The sequence below is a fragment of the Astyanax mexicanus genome, chromosome 5 (genome assembly GCF_023375975.1).
Source record: "Astyanax mexicanus isolate ESR-SI-001 chromosome 5, AstMex3_surface, whole genome shotgun sequence".
Lineage (NCBI taxonomy): Eukaryota > Metazoa > Chordata > Actinopteri > Characiformes > Acestrorhamphidae > Astyanax > Astyanax mexicanus.
The window spans coordinates 26,817,453-26,836,311 of record NC_064412.1 but is presented as its reverse complement, the minus strand read 5'-3'; the positions used below and the strand labels follow the sequence as shown (position 1 = coordinate 26,836,311).

The 18,859-nt window shown below is 39.5% G+C and overlaps 2 protein-coding genes and 1 long non-coding RNA gene across 3 annotated transcripts in view; 2 read left to right on the top strand and 1 right to left on the bottom strand.

The window, feature by feature from the left end:
* Window positions 1-9,920, bottom strand: part of grb2a (growth factor receptor-bound protein 2a) — a 59,873-nt gene extending 49,953 nt beyond the window's left edge. Inside the window, exons 1-2 of the mRNA XM_007257134.4 lie at window positions 9,674-9,920; window positions 7,480-7,599 (exon numbers count right to left, since the gene is read on the bottom strand). Coding sequence (XP_007257196.1) covers window positions 7,480-7,557 — 78 coding nt within the window. The 5' untranslated portion in view covers window positions 7,558-7,599; window positions 9,674-9,920. The remainder of the gene's footprint in view (window positions 1-7,479; window positions 7,600-9,673) is intronic.
* The window catches only part of LOC125802252 (uncharacterized), a 302,998-nt gene that overhangs the window by 46,799 nt on the left and 237,340 nt on the right, over window positions 1-18,859 (top strand). The window lies entirely within an intron of this gene.
* Window positions 11,133-17,619, top strand: mchr1a (melanin-concentrating hormone receptor 1a). Its single transcript, XM_007257184.3, has 2 exons — window positions 11,133-11,459; window positions 14,419-17,619. Exons 1-2 carry the CDS (start codon window positions 11,390-11,392, stop codon window positions 15,411-15,413), a joined length of 1,065 nt encoding a protein of 354 aa, XP_007257246.3. The 5' UTR covers window positions 11,133-11,389; the 3' UTR covers window positions 15,414-17,619.

Below are 18,859 nucleotides of genomic sequence, written 5' to 3'. Positions count from 1 at the left end.
CGGTTAATATTAAATAGTTAAATTTAAGTTTCAGGTCTGCTCTCTCAAACATTACTCTTTATGTTACATTGAACCAAGCTAAATAGCTATCTCCATTGAGTAACTAATCACAACATAAAATAATTAACTGGTCATTTTAATCAATTTGATTAAGTAAAGTTAATTAAATTTTTGTTAATTAATTATTTTCAATTTAATTCAACCATCTTCAAATAAATTAAGCTTAATTATTGATCGATTAAGATCAATTATTAATAACTGATTGAAATTAATTAATTAATTAACCATTAAAAAAAAAAAAAAAAAAAAAAAAAAAAAAAAAAAAAAAAACCTATCCAGTTATCAGTTACTCAACCATATACCCAGCACACCTGTGCTTAATACATAGTTAAATTCTCCCATCCTGTACATAGTTAATAACTATACCCATATTTAGATTTAGACATTGTGTATAGTGCCCTACAGTTATTAAACTGTTCACTAGCATCACTGACAACAAATCTAACTATTCTTTTAAAATTAATCTACTAATTGTAACCTTAGGTCGCCCACTTTTAACAGATTTTCTTCTTAGAAAAGGCACAATGCTAATTGATTCGAACATAAAATAAACTTGTTTGTCATCAAAATTGTTTGATTCCACGTGCTTTACGTAAATCAAAATGTGTGTCACTGAAAAAGCTCTTTTAGAGCTTACAGCTGGTTTACCCCCAGGACTTACCGTCCCAGTCCAACAAATGGACAGTGGGGGTCTCCATGCACTAATTGCCAAAAGCCTCAATGAGTGTGTATCTAAAATCCTTGAGGGCAAGCAACAAGTGGATCCGATTTCCCTAATACTGTGGAAACAACTGCTGTTGTCACAGGATCAACTTGCTGCTTCCTCCAAAACCATTCAAAATCTCCAAGCAGAGATTGTGACTTTAAATGATAGAGTTGCAGACCTAGAGAACAAAACTGTACAGTCTGAAATTAACCAAAGAGACCTCAAAACCGAAGTGCAGCTGCTTCAAAAGGAAGCCAACATAGCTACCCAACTTGCAGCTCAGTCACAGGAAAAACTAAAACATGCTATTGCAAGACAGGTTGAGCTACAAACTGAATTAGCACATGCTAACAATGCAGTCAAATTAACTCGAGACCAAACAGAGTTAACATTTGAGCTGATGATGGAGGGAGACTCCCCCATCAATCCAGCTGGTAAATCAGGAACCCCTGGGGTTCCGGATCCTAAGCAACAACCATCCACAAATACAATCCCTCTAGTCTCCCTTAAAGGTGCTGAAGCGCCAGTAGAACCAAGGTTCACTCAGCGCTCCCAGCCACATGGGACCTCTGTGCAACCTCAAGCACCCTCTGATAGAGATTTGGACAAAATTGCGCGTAACATCCCACGCTTTGAACCAGAACCGGACGGTTCTAATGATGTCCACCAGTATCTTCGCGACATTGACTTCTTCTTACGCCGTTTCCCCAAGGCCACGGTAGATGATAAAATCTACCTCATTAAGGTGTCCTCTAGTCGGGAAGTTGGACGTTTCATTGAGCGCCAACCACCCCAGGTTAAGAGAGATTATCCTGCTCTTTGCAAGGCTTTGGAGAATGAGTTCTCCAACCACCTTGTTCAAACCGGCCTTGCTGCAGCTCTTGCAATTAAGCAGAGCCGCCAGGAAACACCCCTACAGTACTATCACCGCCTCAGGCTAGCTTATTTCGGCTATAGAAATGAGCCTGGAATGGAGGAAGAGGAAGTTTTCAAAACATTGTTCGTGAGAAACCTCCATCCCTCCACCAGTCACTCTTTTGGAGTCGCAGCCTGCCCTCGTACGCTAACAAGCCGGCAGCTGCGTGATTTGGCTCTCAGAGGATTTGCTAAGTTCCAACAAAACATTAATAAAAAATCAGAGTCAAATGACATCCTGATAATTAATGAGCAGTCCTCCCACGTCAAGCAAAAAGGGGCACACAAGGCTCCAATGCCACCTAAGACCCAGTTAAACCACAAAAACCAGAGAGTGTTCCACTCTTGGCGTCGCTCGTCCCTACATTGGGCCCAGCAAAGTGACCAAAAGCCCTCCTATCGAAGGAAAGGTAGGATAAAACGCAGTTGGAATGGCAAACACTCACAGCACCATGCTCGAGCACAGAGCTCCAGCAAACTTCAATCTCCGCTCAGGAGAAAGAGCCCAAAGCACCACAAACGTTGGTGTCCACCTAAAGGGCACAAGGATGAGACATATCCAACTAACCTGAGCACTAAAGACGGCAGTCTGCTCAGACAATTTCGTAACGAAATACGCAAGCAGGACAATGCTGAATCTGAATTCTTGCCAATTGTCCATGCTCCAGATCAACCTGCTTGGGGGGGTGCGAAATCCATCCACTCCAATGCAGCCTTGGTTGTACAGCCAGACGCTGAAGACAACCACACTGAGGAAGCTCCTTCCCTCAGCCTGGAGGATCCACCACCTAAACAATTCTTGGGTTTCTTAACCAAGAAAGGTTCAACACCAAAATTCTACCTAGCCACCTGGCTGGAAGATGTGTTCGGGTATGATGCTCTTTTGGACACGGGGTCAGACATTTCTTTAATGTCAAATTCACTTTTTGACCAGGTGAGGGCGACAGCCCGCCGAAACAACAAAGAGATACCTCTGAAAAAGTGTGCTCTTCACCTTCAACCATATTCGCACACTGGTATCACTCTGCATTCTGCAGCCCTGGTGCACGTTGCCATCGGTCCAATGAGCCTCACCCATCCAATTCACATTTCTCCATTGGAGAACGTCCCATTGCTCTTTGGCAAAGACCTCCTTGACCGGTTCAAACCATTGATTGACTTTCAGCATCGTAGAATCTGGGCACAGGTTTGCGAACCCCTGCCCTGTCCTAAGGCACAGGATAGAGTTCAATGCTATCATGTTGCTAGCAACATTGAGCCACACAAGCTCATTGAACCTTCAAATTCCACGGGAATCAATGAGAAGCTCACTGTCAGGGTTCTGAAACCACCATCCTCAGAATCCCCTACCATGATTCTAAAACAAAACACCTGTTCATGGGCATTGACTCCCTCTACGGCTGTAGATGAGTACAACCCAAAAGCTGGAAAGTCATTCACTCTTAACACAACGGTCAACGGTGAAATCTTTGTTCCATGGGCTGACAAGTCAGCTGTTCACAGACCACCTGCAGGTTCCTTGCCACGGACTAACTGTGATCCTCTGTTCGTGCACCAAAAGGATTGTTCTCTTCTTGTTCCTGCACCAGTGGTTCCAGACAAACACAGTCCTTTGGATTCTTATGAATGTAAAAACATTCCCACCATCTACACAGATGGATGTGCTTTTCGGAATGCTCAGATCAAATGGAAAGTTAACATGACAATTGGTGCATGTGACAACACTTCTTTCAGAACACTGGCATTTCACCTTGATCCACTTGCCACTTACTGTGCGTCTTTCAGGATGCTCAAGGGCCTGTTTGTTTATGCCCCAGATACACACACTTCATCTTCATTCGTGGTGCCTCAGAGCCATGGGGGGGAGAGCCTAGCCCAGGCCCTCGATCACCCATGGGGGGACCACAAAATGATGGGGAAAACACACCGAGCATTCCCACAATTGACATATCTGCCACTTGTTGGAAAAAGGCTAGTGTGTTTTCAGCCCCAATCTTCAGAAGATCTGTGTGGTGTATGGCCAATTCCACAAATGGATTGGGTCGAAAGACTCATGAAATTTGTTCGAAGGAACAAACATCTCATCACCGTGGCAGGTGCATTTGCCAGATGGAGGGGACGTCCCCCAGACCCTATTGAAATGGCTCAGGCCACAACTTTTTCGCTGAACCACACTTTCTCAGGTGTTGGTATATCTCACCGTTCTAGCGGTGAACTGCGGAAACACCCAAAGCTGGGAAAAAGCACGCTTGGCTACCAACCATTGTGCTACACTGCTGACAAGCTACTGGTGAGGTCCCAGCACAGCACTGGCAAAACAATTCGCGAGCTCAGGTCTCATTGGTTTGGTCCTCATGCAGGGGCAGACAAACTGCCTCGCATCTGGAACCAAATCCCGCATCGTCAGTGTTTTATTAAACCGATTCTCAAACAAGTTCACTGTAACCCAATTAAACTATGCAAAAGCCCCATGGGACAAGTCGGGACCAATAATGCCCTAGGTTAAATCATAATACTGGGCTAAATACCTAGACACACTGAGTGTTCATTGTCCACCATATTCTGACCTGACGCAATTGTTAAATTGAGAACGTACCACACATTCACTGTCTGGAACTCACCTATCCAAGTAGCATAACTCACAACAAATTGGATATTTTGTTAAACCTAGTGTTTGAATCACCATTTCAAACCATTAGCATAGCAGTATAATAAATACATGGAGAAGGGGGGGTGCCAATTTTTATTTTTTTTTTCTCTTCTCTTCAGGTGCCCAAAACATATTTTGTTTCCCTTCTGACTACGTTTGCTCCGCTATATTGTTCTCAATTGTTGACTAAGTAGTGGCTAATTATTGAAGCATACCTTATGGGTAGGTTGTCTTGATAAAGTTATAAAGGAACAAATAGCTAGCAAACTATTTGTGACCCTTTCATATGCTTGTTGCCACACTATCACATTAAATTAACTATTCTATTCAGAACCAAAAGCCAATAGCTACAACAAAAAAAAAAAAAACTGATCATCAGAGAAATTGTATATCCATTAGACCAAAAACTCTGTCAGCGACCTTGTAGTAGTTTGTCTTAAGAAAGCATGACCAACAGGACACCAATTGCATGAAAGATGTACCCTAACATGCTCTGTCTACAGAAATCCACGTTGACATCGACCGATGACCCAACGTCCAGTGGCCCATCGATCGATGGGGGGGGAATGTAGTGGATTAAACAGAGGATTCCTGCATCGCTTGGACACACACACACACACACACATACACACACACACATACTACCCCCACTTTATGGTCTATAAGGAACTTCAACCCCCAGAACACTCTAAAAGCCTTGGAGTTATCTTTTTCAAACAGCCTTAAATTTCAAAATGACATTTCCTGACTATTTCTTCACTCAGCCTCGCTCGAGAACCCTAAATGCAAGTCAGGGTAAACATTTTTAAATTCTTTTTTGACATTCCTTCAGACGCTGTCAGTCGTAAATCTGGATTTAGGACCGTTAATGTTTAAACATCTGGAACTGTGCACAATTGTGGTTTTGCCAACAGCACAATCACCAGGACAAGGACGGGACTACGGGACTTGAGAGAGGGTTCAAAACTTAATGAATGCCTTGGAAATTGTAAATTCACCAAATATATTATACCAATTTAGGGGTTTGTGCTTTCTGCAACCACTTAGAAATAAGATTCATGAAGTTAAAATGAATGCTCTTAGCTTGGAAATTACATTCCCAACACCAACTTCACCAACTTCCCCCACGGTCGTAAATTCCGACGACAGCCGCTTATCTAAACACAGCAGAGGGGAGGAATTTCTCACTAAGAAGATTTTGCTTAAAATACATATATATTGACTATATAAAAAAGGTGTTTTATAGAATGTTTACTAAATAATGGTATATGTGTCTGGTATATGGTATATGTGTTTGGATGTGTCCTGATTAAATTCTCCTACACGTTCAAGTCTGAATCAACAAGGTTTAATTAGCATTTGATAATATAGCTTTATTTGGTTATCAGTGGTTTAACCATGTATTATCTTTTAAGTGATTTAATTGGGTTTAAATAATAACATGACTCTTGATCTCTTTCTGACAGAGTACCATCCATCGTTGTATTTCTAAGATTATCTTGAATATTACATGTTTGTGGGCAATATATATATATATTACATTTATTGTGATTCAATTGTAAGATTGTTTTTTTCTGAATTTATCCTCACAAACTGATATGCTGAAAAATGTATTTTGATCCACTGTTTAATTGAGTTTTCTTTTGGTTTGATCTATTAGAAAAATTCTGAAGCATGCTGACCATGTGAGCGAGGGGGGGTTTTATGACCCTTTGTGAGTCCCCACCAAAGTTTGAAATTGCTCCTAGACCAATCAAAACACAGACACTTGGGCCACAGAGCCAATCGGAGCTCAAGGGCCAAACAGGCCACAGAGACTAATAGTTTAAACTGGGCAGACACAGTTCAGTTGCCAGTTGGAGTTTCCAGTTTAGAGTTTCCAGTTCAGTTCGGAGGAGTTGGAGGAGAAGCAGTTGGAGTTAGAGAAGGAGTGGGAGAAGATGAGTTGAGGAAAACAGTTAGAGGAGAGAGGTTAGGGAGCCAGAGATGGAGAAAGGATAGACTGTTAGTTTAGTCATCTTAAGTTAGTTTTCTTAGACTAGTGCATTTAATCTTCAAGTATATTAATATTAGCTATCCTAGTTAAAATATCTAAGGTTATTTTACAATCTACGAAGCCAAGCATTATTCCATCTAAGTTTAGCTAAAGTACAGCTGAAAAGGAGATCCGCCAGATCCAACCCAGAAACCTGCGGTCCGGAGGCCACCAGCAAGCCACCTGAGAGCGAAGGGATTTACCCTGTGGGTTCTAATGGGGCTCCGTGCTGACACAGGAAGTCCACCCACCCTGCAGACAGGCTCACGTGATCCTTTTTCGGGGTGAAGCAGCAGACGACCAACCCAGGCGGACGTCACCAAGGCTCACTTCAACAACTCAGAGTAAGGCAGAGCTGGGTTTAATCTTTCGGCAGATGGTGTCTGTTGGTCATGGATTGGTCGGGTCTTTAATAGAGCGTCTTTAGTATAGATGACTCATTTTGAGTGGCTTGGTTGGAAATAAGAATTGGTTTCGTAGACTTAAAATGCCTTAGACCCTTATTTAGAAATACTCACTTAATAGTTATATTAATCTTTATTCCTTTCATATCAGCATTATAACGTGTTTGTTCTTTTATTTCTCATTTATCATTCTACACTATGATTTGATAGCTAATGGCTACATTTATGACTTTTTAATGAATTATTTACTCATATCTGTGTGATTTAATAAATACTTTTATTTTACAAAACCTGTCATTTCAGTGTGTTTTTCTGGATAACTTGGTTATGAAAATTTCTGTCACCTGTAGAAACCACACCCTGAGATGTCTTGTGTTATTAATTAATTTGATTAATTAATTAATTAATTAATCTAATTAAATTAATTTAATAACTGGCGCCCAATTAAAAAATATTTCAACATCTCAATTAGCACCAGGTATTAAACCACTGAGCCGCTACACAGAGATAAAGAGAGACATTCATGCTCCCTGGAACACCCAGACAATGGCTATGGTGGCATCACCAGGATGGCAGCGCCAACACTTGGACAGCTTACCATTTATTATAAGGGCCCTTTAAGAGGTTAAATGGGATTCACCACAGCAAACATCAGCAAATACCACATGACATGTTGATTAACAGCAGTGTGTACACATGGTCCACCAACCTTCAGCGTCTCTCCACGTCTGAAACTCAGCTCATCATCCGCAGTGGCGTTAAAGTCGTACTTGGCGACGGCCTCCATGACAAAGGCTGCGCAGCTTCCCACGATGCTGTCTCTGCACAACTGCACAATCACAAGGGTGAAATTAGTTGTTGTACAAACAGACCACACATAAGAACATCCTCCGGGAGCCATGATCAGCTGCAGTGGGATAGAGCTTAGAGATAACTGTGCCAAAGTGGGACAGAAGCAGATGGGGAACGTATGCAAACTGCCAGCCAACTGCTTCCCACTCCTGCATTTCTATTAGTGGTGGGCTGGATGGAGAAGCCTCAAAGATCTTCTGTTTAAAGAGCTGTAATTCTCTTTCATCTGAATAAACATCACCTAAACTACTTATCCCAGCAGGCCACACCTGGCAGTGTATAACAACACTGATTGTGGTGAATACTAATATGAATATTTCCTGCTAATGACGTATATTGTTGAGGAAATGTTGGTTGATGAAAGAATAGACTGACATTGATACTAAAAGTACTTTTAAAGTGTGCAATATTAAAACGATACTGAATGGATTAAATGGAATAGATTCTTATCAGAATACTTAAAACCATGGGTAGGAAAAATAGGGCATCACACAATAACGATGATATCACAATTCTATAATTCTACTATAATCAATATATTACAAGACGATTCTCTGCGACACTTCACAGCATCTGTGTTACTAAAGAGGATACAATACTCCTAAGTAAGCTAATACCAGCAATTATGTATTTATTGGTTCAGGCGGGATTGGGGGGTGAGTCTTAGGGAGTTTAGAGTGCCAATTTTTTTAATAAAAAATATTGATATTTATAAATATACGATAAGATATGATAAAAACGGTACAATATATCATGATATTGATATACTGCCTCACCCCTACTTACTACCACTATAATTTCATCAATTATAGCCACTTATAGGGCCCCTCCCTGCATCTTTCTTAAATGATACATTTCCCCATGTTTACTATTTTTTCTATTTGTTTGGGGTAACAAATCATAATCTTAAAACAATCATAATCCATATCACCACTGTCCAATGAAAAACATTTATCTCCAAAACAGCCACTTTACAGGAGAGATTTTTTTTCAGTGGAAGTCAATGTAAAAAGAGAATATGTTTTATATTTATAATTTAGGATAATTATAATTCTATTGGTCAATTCATCAATATATTTTACACAGTGTAAGAGACAGTGTCTTTGTTCAAATAATAAAGTAAACAAAAAATAGACCAAAAAATGGAGATACTTGGTTTTCATTGGACAACGAAGACATGTCCAACCTATCTTAATCACACAATGTTTAGTTGACATATGTGTGTAAACGTGCTGGCTAATGTCATTAAATACATCCTTTAATACGTCCTATAAAAACAGAACACACTGCTAAGAATTAAAGTGCTAAATTGGCAAAAGTGAGCAAATTCACAGCTTTTTGTGACGTCACAACAATAGTTGGTGTAAAAAATAATTTATTAGCTTTATTTTAGCCATAATTCCTGCCTTTTAGGTAAGTAGTACTAACCTAGATGTGCTGTATTGGTTTTTGTGATTTTCTGTCTTTTAAAGTTTTTTAAATGTTTAGTGATATACAAACGAGGCTTTTAAGCATTGAAGTTTTTAAGTATCGTTTATAAAGCGGTTAAGCAGAAGTGTTTAGCTAACTGTAAATTTGGGTTCTCAAAACGTGTTAAAACACGCGAATATATTTAACCTATTTGAGTGTTAGAGAGTTAAAGAGATCATATATTAAGTAACAGTTACTGATATAACATTATCTACAGGCGGTTGTAACTGCCTTTTCGAATCTTAAATTACCCGTTCCACCTTAAATGGTGAAGCAGTTACAGGAGTAACGCCTCTGTTTCCAGAATGAAACTGTTGCACAATTTAAGGTGGAACGGGAAATTAGAAGAGGCAGCTGGAAAACGGGGAGTTTTAAGGCTGGATTCAGTCAGACTGAAGTCATACAACCATGGTATGAATCATTATACGCAATGCGCAATGTCTCAAAGCCCTCAATATACAATAAAACACAGCTTTTTGGCAGTACAGCCCCAGAAACAGTGTACTTAATGGTGTTAATCATATAATAAGGATGTTCTCCATCTCCTCCTCTTCTCTGGAACTGTTAACGGCAGCACTCACCCAGTGTTTATCTCAGTCTTTGTCCGCGCGACTCGCCCCTTTAAAGCTCTCCTGTCCGCCGCTCTGAGGAGCATTAACCTGTTTAACAGTCTGTTTTTCTTTTTCTTCACTTTCTCTGCTCCGTGAAAAAAAATCCGTCAGGAGAGGCAGAAAGAGAGTCGCCTTATTTCCGTTTCCGTCTCCGTGGATGTGCTGGGAGAGGCGGAGAGCAGCAGCGCAGAGAGAGAGCAGCCCGGAGAGCAGCGCGCGCTACTGATCCAGCGAGCACGAGCCGGGACCAGAGACTCCGCCCCCACCCCACCCCCTTCAATTTAATATTCGGGCCAATAGAGTGCTCGGATTGATCAATATAATTATTAGAATCCGATAGAACTGATAGAATCCATCAGAATGATTTGACTGTTCAATAGAATATTTATATTGATATCAATACATATTTATAATCCGATATAGATGTTAGGATGTCTGTTCTATAGAATAGAATAGAATAGAATAGAATAGAATAGAATAGAATAGACTATTCTGCCTGAGGAATCGACAAAGAAAGAAGGAAGAGAGCCATCCGCAGAACCACCGACTGTGGCTCAAAAGGGGGGGAGCCATGAAGGCAGAGTGTCTTAGGCTACGTTCACACTACCAGGCTGAAGTGATTCAATCCAGATTTTTCGCTCAGTGTGGCTCACATTAGATTTTTTCATGGTTGTGTAAACGTGCCAAATCCGATTTTTTAAAATGAGATTTGAGTCACTTTAAGTCATGTGCGGTCCTAAATCGGATACGTATCCGATCTGTGGACATAAGATATGAATGTGAACGGTCAAATTCTATCTAGCTATCTATCTGTCTGTCTGTCTGTGCTCAATTAGCCATTTTCCCTCCATGGTATCACATTGGTAGTGTTACAAGGTCTCAGGTGTGAATAGGGAGCAGGCCTGTTAAATTTGGTGTTCTGAGGTTGAGGTTCGCTTGATCAAATAGATGCTTGAATGCTGCCAGCATTGCTGCAGATGGCCACCAAAAAGTTAGATTTTACCAAATTAAAAACACTGGAATATAATGAATTACAAGCCATCAAACCAAGCTGAACTGCTTGAATTTTTGCACCAGGAGTGGCATAAAGTTATCCAAAAGTAGCGTGTAAGACTGGCGGAGGAGAAAAGATGCAAGAAAACTGTGATTAAAAAACAGGGTTATTCCAAATATTCCGAATTCCAAAAAACGTTAATGGCGCTTCATTTGTAGTCCACAAACTGCACGTTTAAAAAAAAATACCTGCAGTGTTTATCTGAAAGTAACGAGTAGCTCGTTTTCATTTTTAAGTAAGTCAAGTTTTTTCGTTGTGGTGTGAATATAAAGAAGTGAACTGCAGGGCTGCAGTTGCTCTGCGCGCCGGTAGGTGGCAGCAGCGCTGTGTGATCAGTGATCAGGGCCGGTGTGTGTGTATGTGAGTCTGAGCAGCCTGTAGCTGTAATGATCCTCAGACTGAGCGGGTCTGCGCAGCCGCAGCTCAGCTCTCTCACTCTGTACCTGGAGCCGCTCAGGCACAGACGCCCCAACATTCACACTGTGTTTTGTGTTTTACTGTGAATTCATGAATAACTCAGTTCCAGCTCTCAGAAGAACACCTGGAGCTCATGGCGATGCTCTCTGTGGACAATTCAGAACTGCTTCATTGAGAGATTCCAGCAGCTTGGATTTAATTTTCCAAAATTGTCCATGGATTTCTTTAATGGGTCGCTAGACAACTCATCTGTGCTCACCTTCAACTTCTCTGCACAGCTTACAGGTGAGTTCCGAACACATCTGAGAGAAGAAAGTGAATGGAATTTGCATGCTGACATTTATGAGTCACAAAACAACAAACTAAACAAACTTAAAGCTGGAATCAGAACTGTATATTTAATATTAGAACTGGGTTCTCTTCTAAAACCTCTAAAACTGTCGAGGCATGAAATCCACAAGACCTTTTTCTCATATATGGCACCAATATGTTAGCTGCAGATTCTGTGTGAGCATCAGTGAGAATTGAGCTTTGATGAACCTGTCTGATTTTTTGGACATGTTCTGACCCATTCACCAACACTGAAAACATATTGTGTTAAATTCAGTGTTTTTTCATAATAATTTTTTTATTTGCATTGTAGATTAATACTAAACTCTTTCAAACTATGAAGGAGAATATGAAGTTATTTAGTGAACAAAAAGTGTTAAACAAAAAAGTGTATCAGATTTTAGGTCCTTTAAAGTAGCACCTCTTGCTTAGATGACCGCTTTGCAATATTGACTGGATTTTCTCAGTCAGCTTTATGAGGTAGAATCACCTTGAATGGCTTTCAGTTAACAGCTGTGCTAAACTTGTCAAGAGTTCATTACTTGAATTTCTCTCCCTCTTAATGTGTTTATGAGAATCAGTTGTGAGTTGTAAAGTTGTGAAGAGGTAATTATACAGTGAATACAGTTAGTATACAGTGAATAGCTCTATTTGAGTAATGTTCTTATCAATATTATCACAACTACTCAACTAAGTTAAGAAATGGCTTTAAGAAATGAAGGTCAGTCAATCAAAAAAAAAAAATGTAAAACTGGCTCTCATTAGGACTGCCTTCAGGAAAGGAAGACCAATAGTTTCTTCTGTTGCACAGGGTAAGTCCATCAGAGTTACCAGCCTCAGAAACTACATTTTAACAGCACCCCAGATAAGAGCCACCACAGTGTATTTTGATTTGTTAAACACTTTTAAATGTACTACATGATTCCTTCTGTGTTCATTCCTAGTCTGGACTTTAAATGAGAAATACATGTATGGTATTTTTTATTATATCTTAAATTTGCATTACTAAAACATCCCAGTTTCAATTCTCACTCTTAAAGGCAGTATTTTCATATTTTCAGTCTTTTATACAGGACAAAATAGCACAGTTTTTCTTCTGCCAGTTAACATCATCACTAATTACAATTGTTGTCTCTCACACTTTGCAGTAAATAAATTGATTACTTGCTCTTACATACTGCAATACATGCCTAGTATGCAAGTATTTAATTCCAGGAGCCAATATAAATTATGTAAGTCAAACATCTGTTAAAGCATAAAACTATTATATTCTGTGCATATGATATGGGTAGAATGTGCCTCAGATTGTTTTTACCGTGTGTCAATGTATTTGCTCTAACGTTATGCATCATGTGATGTTTAAAAATATACATGCAAAGATTCTGATCATTTTAAATATAATAAATACACATAATATTGTTAACATTTTTGGATTGTAGCCTTCACAGTTTAGCACAGTGTCTCAGACTATTGTTTGTCCATTTGTCTTTCTTTCCAATGCATCAGCTTTCCACTTGAACATCAGTGTTCTGCACCTAATCTGCCAGTGGTTTTAACGTTATGGCTGATTGGTTTAAACTCTTGCTTATGAACGTTGTTGGTATGTAGGCGGACCAGGCCTTTCAGAAAGGACCAAAAGTATAAGCCTCCCATAAAAAAGGAGCTGAATTACATTTTAAAAAATGAATAAACTGTGTTGAGTGTGGGGGTGACCAAACGCCTCCAAACTCTACAGAATTTGCTGCTAAACCGTATCTGGCTCTGCAGCTTTTCCAGAGTAACACTTTAATATCATTATGCACATCCTCCCTAGAGAAAAGAACACTGAGGGCAGCTTTCTGGACATCTGTTGCGGCGGTAAGATGAACAAATGAATAAATCAACCAATTTTAAACATTTTCTAAAAAAACAAACTACACTTTATATATAAAAAACATATTGATGTAGCAATAACTAAAGTATATTTAATATGAGTTAATCTTGCAAACCAAATAACAAAAAGACTAAAAATGACCATAATTACTTAAAAAGACTGTTTAGTCTAGTCAGTATAATGGTCTACACATCTACACAATTTTAACTTAAGGTTGAGAAAATTAACCCATTTTAAAAATGTATTTAATCTCAATTCCAAAAAAGTTGGAAAAAATGAATATATGTGTAAATAAAAACAGAATGTAAGAATTTGCAGATAGTCTAGACCCCAATTTTATTTACAGTGGAACATAGAACACATATCAGGTGTTAAACAAAAGACATTTTACCATTTCCCCCATTTCCCAATATTAAATGCTCTTGATCTTCGGGCCCTCAGGTGGCACTACATTAAAACAGGCATGATGCCATACAGTACCAGTCTACAGTTTAAACACCTAATCCTGTGCAAAAGGAGTAACTCTTGGTCTTTCTTTCCTGGGCCATCCTGACGAAAGACAGTTTTACCAAAATGTTTTTGATGGTGTTTGCGACTGCACCTGAGGATCATCTCTCGAAAGTTCTTGAATTTTTTTTTCATTGACTGACCTTCATTTTTTAAAGTATTATTTTTTTTCTTAGTCAGGTAGTTCTTGCCATAATATGGATTAGAACATTACTCAAATAGGGCTATTCACTGTACACCAACTTTACAACTGAGGCTCTCAAACACATTAAGAGAGAGAGAAATTCAAGTAATCACCTCTAGACAGATTTAGCACAGCTGTTAACTAAGATCCATTCCAAGTAACTCTACCTCATAAAGCTGACTGAGAAAATCCATTTAAGATGTGCAAAGCTGTCATTTAATCAAGAAGTGCTTATCTCATTGCTAATCACGGTCACGCAAAGATGTTAATAATGAAGGCTGCTCTAGTCTGGTTAAGGGTGTGCATGTTCCCTGTGTTGACTGTGCTGTGCCATGTGTTTTTTTGTGCAGATAACAAGACAACACAGTATGATGTCATCCTCTTACCCAGTATCTTTGGTATCATCTGCTTCTTGGGCATTGTGGGCAACTGCCTCGTCATGTACACCATCATGAAGAGGACCAAGTGCAGTGCCAAGCAGACTGTCCCAGACATCTTCATCTTCAGCCTCTCTATAGTGGACCTTCTCTTCCTCCTGGGGATGCCTTTACTAATCCACCAGCTGCTGGGAGAGGGCTCCTGGTGCTTCGGAAGCATCCTGTGCACGGTCATCACCACTCTGGACTCCAACAGTCAGACAGTCAGCACCTACATCCTGACGGTGATGACTCTGGACCGCTACGTTGCTACGGTGCACCCAATCCGCTTCAATCACATCCGGACACCACGGGTCGCTGTGGCGATGGTTGTGATAGTGTGGCTTCTCTCGGTCATCTCCGTAACACCGCTATTTCTGTACACGAGACTCATGCCTCTACCAGGTGGACGGGTTGGTTGCGCCCTCCTGCTTCCAAACCCTTCCATCGACATCTACTGGTTTACGCTCTACCAATTCGTGCTAGTGTTCGCCTTGCCGCTCGCCATCATCTGCTTGGTTTTCTTCAAGATCCTGCAGCACATGTCCACCAACATCGCCCCGCTGCCACCCAGGAGCCTTCAGGTGCGCACCAAGAAGGTGACCCGCATGGCTGTGGCCATCTGCTCGGCCTTCTTCACCTGCTGGGCTCCTTACTACATCCTGCAGCTGGTTCATCTGGGCATCCGGCAGCCCAGCCCAACCTTCTACTACACCTACAACATAGCCATTAGCATGGGCTACGCTAACAGCTGTATTAGCCCCTTCCTCTACATTCTGCTCAGCGACAACTTCAAGAGGCAGCTCATCGTGGCCGTCCAGCCCGTGCACAAGCGGTTTCGAGTCAACCCCAGCACCACAGAGGGCAGTGTCACGCTGAATCTTGCTCCAGATGGACGGAGGCACTCGCACTCAGAAGACACTGAATAGTGATTTGGAGCTTCATCACATTACAATCTTGACTTGGATTTTCATCCAAAAAACTAAGGAATTCATCAAATATGTTTTATGTAGGGACTACTTTTTTGACACATTGTACCTTGCATACATCCCTCCATCATTTGAATGATATGTAGACCTAAAATCTTAAAAAAAAAAAGCTGACATGCCAAAGTTATGGTATAGCAGTATGGAAATTAATAATAAAGTGTTACTTCAGGGGACAGCTAAGGAATGCCCAAACTTGTATAAGTTGTGAGATGTTATCTTATGAGACAGACTGGACCCAGGCCAGTGCACTCATGGCAAGGCAACATGAATGATTAGAATTCAAGCAAGACCAAGCAAGTGTGTTTCAGATAGATCGGACATTTTGGCCAAATCTCATTTCACCCCTTTGGCCCCCAATTACCTAGCCCTACCCCTCTGTTTAGTGCGTGCACGTCTCAGCTTTCCAAAAATGGTAATTAATCTTAGTTCATTTATGGGTCGTCTGACCCATCCCTGATTAAAATGTGTAGTCTTGTTCACTTTATTGTTCCAATTAACCATCATCTTCCTCCCAAACTGCATTGCACTCCCAACACTTTCTTCTTCTGTGTGAATATACTAAATTCTAACACACTGACTATCAGGGTCACATGATTTACTAGAGTTGGGTTGAACCAAAGCTCAGTAGGGAGGGAGATGTAATTGTAAATGAAAGATAAAATGACCCTTGTATAGAAACACAGACCACAGAGGCCATTTTAAACTGCTTTTAGTTGAACCTTTCCAGACATATGATACAGATTAGAAGAGGCAGAAGAACTGAACATCAAAGGGCACACAAAGGTAAAAGAATCAGCAGGAAAACACATCAATGTGCTTTGCAAGCACAGATGAGAAGTGAATAATTATTAACAGTGAGTTAAATAATACTACACACATATGGTATATACATAAAAGGTACTGTGCCATTTCTATAGTACACTGTATATAAATGGTGTGTATAAATATGTAATTTTACATTGTATAGATGTATAGAGTGTTGTGAAAAAGTTTTTGCCCCACTGCAGTTTTCTTTTTTGTCATACAGATATTTTTTTTGATTTTCAAACTAACTTTAATATCAGACAAAGATAACCCGAGTAAATATAAAAAAAATGGGGAGAAAATGGGAAAAAATAGAAAAAAAAATATATATATAAAATATATACATAAAAAGCACTTTTTTATGTGTAAAAAGTATTTGCCCCCTAAACCTAATAACTTGGTTGTGTCACCCGTGGAAGAAATAACTGCACTTAAGCTTTACCGATAATTGTCATTGCTTCTTTCACATGTTTGTGGAGCATGAATGGCCTGTTTAAGATCATGCCACATCATCTTAATCAGACTTCGACTAGACCACTCCAAACTCTTAATTTTGTTTTTTAAGCCATTCAGAGGTGGACCTGTTTGTGTTTTGGATCATTGTCCTGCTGCAGAACCCAAGTACACCTGAGCTTGAGGTCATGAACAGAACAGAATTTATACTTTAGAATTGTCTGGTAAACAGCAGAATTCCTGGTTCCATTTATTACAGCAAGTTGTCCAGACCCTGAAGCAGCCCCACACCATCACACTACCACAACTATGTTTTACGTTCAGTATGATGTTCTGTTTCTGAAATTTTCTTAGTTTTACGCCAGATGTAACAGGACACACACCTTCCGAAAAGCTCCACTTTTGTCACAGCAGTCAAAAGAATACTTTTTTCCAAAGTCCTGGGGATCATTAAGATGTTTTTTGGTAAATGTGAGATGGGCTGTTTTTTTTTGTCAGCAGTGTTTTTTGACTCATTATATTTGTCTCATATTAAAGTTTATTTCGTAATCTGAAAAATGTAAATATGACAATAATGCAAAAACAAAATCCGTAAGGGGGCAAATCACACCACTTTTTTCACACCACTGTGTGTGTATATATATATATATATATATATATTGTTTCTGTTGCCAGTGATAAATTGTGGTGAGGCAATTGAAATATTCAAACTCAAATATATACTAAAATATTTCATATTTTAATAAAACCCACTTGCATTAGGTGTGTGATGTAATGTTAGTTTTCATTAGACTAAAATTATATGTAATGCGAAAAGTTGCTGTATTGCTGTAGGTAATTGTTAATAGTTAATTTATTTTACTATGCCTTATGTATTGTTTTAATTTATATGTGTGTGGTAAAGCATATGATTTGAAATGTGTGAAAATACAAATAAATAATAATTCATCCATATACACTGTAAACCCACAATGAGTTTAAACTCAAATAAATAAATCTGTTTTATGTAAAAAAAAAAAAAAAAAAATCTGTCCAAACATTACTCAACTACTTTGACGTAGGGAGCTTTCACACCTGAAAGTCCGGACCGTGGTCCGAACCAAGGTTCATGTGTTTGCTACATTGTATATATTAGGTCTGCTTATTTTTGTTTTCACACTGCAGTTTAGGGAGCACACCAAAGACCTTTTCAGTGATAATCCTACATCCTTTAATCATCAGTAGTTGGTTATTTTTCTTTATCTGCTGCTGTTGTTGAGGAACGCCTGCTCAGCTTCCTGTAATTGGTCTGAAAGTTCGAACCATCCAAAAAAGCACTTTCACACTGCATGCAAACCGGACTATGGTTCAGAAGATCCGGACCGGGATCACCTCTCTCGGTCGGACCAAAATCTGGTCCTTTTTGTCCGGACCGTGGTACTTTGGTTCTGACCAAACTGAAAAGTCTGAAAGTCCGGACCAAACGAGGCAGGTGTGAAAGCACCCTTAGAGGAGCATTTGTGATCATGTATACATTGTGCAAACAATAATATAACAAAAAATAGGTAAAATAACTTAAAGTTTAAAGTTTAGTTTACTCATTACTTAAAAAATAAGGCAGCCACACATTTTCTAGGCAAATTGAATGTGTAGTAAATTGATACAGTGTAGAACTTCAGTGTTTTATCAGCTGCTGTTTTTTAGGCTGTTCCTCTTAGACTCTTAATCAGCTTTCCCTGAGTGCCCGTGCTTCTCTAATTGTGACGAATTGTGCTAAAATTAGGGGGAACTCCTGCTTATCTCAAAGTAATGGAACTCCAGTGAATCTCCTATGAGTTGAATTAGAGTGATGAAGCTTAATTTATATACTGAGTTGAATTGGAGTGATAAAGCTCCTTTGAAATGAGTTAAACTGATAAAGCTTTCTTTATCTCCTATGAGTTAAGTTAGTGATGCAGCTTCATTTATCACCTATAAGTTAAGTTAAAGTGATTCAGCTTCATTTATCTCCTATGAGTTGAGTTGGTGATTCAGCTTCATTTATCTCCTATGAGTTGAGTTGAAGTGATGAAACTTAATTTATCTCCTATGAGTTGAGTTGGTGATGCAGCTTCATTTATCTCCTATTTAATAAGTCAGAGTAAAGAATC

Bases quoted from the DNA above. Each gene is read 5' to 3' on its own strand.
- mchr1a (XM_007257184.3), top strand. From the start codon at position 11,390: ATGGATTTCTTTAATGGGTCGCTAGACAACTCATCTGTGCTCACCTTC. The intron at 11,460-14,418 runs GTGAGTTCCGAA...TTTTTTGTGCAG, and splicing joins CTTCTCTGCACAGCTTACAG to ATAACAAGACAACACAGTAT.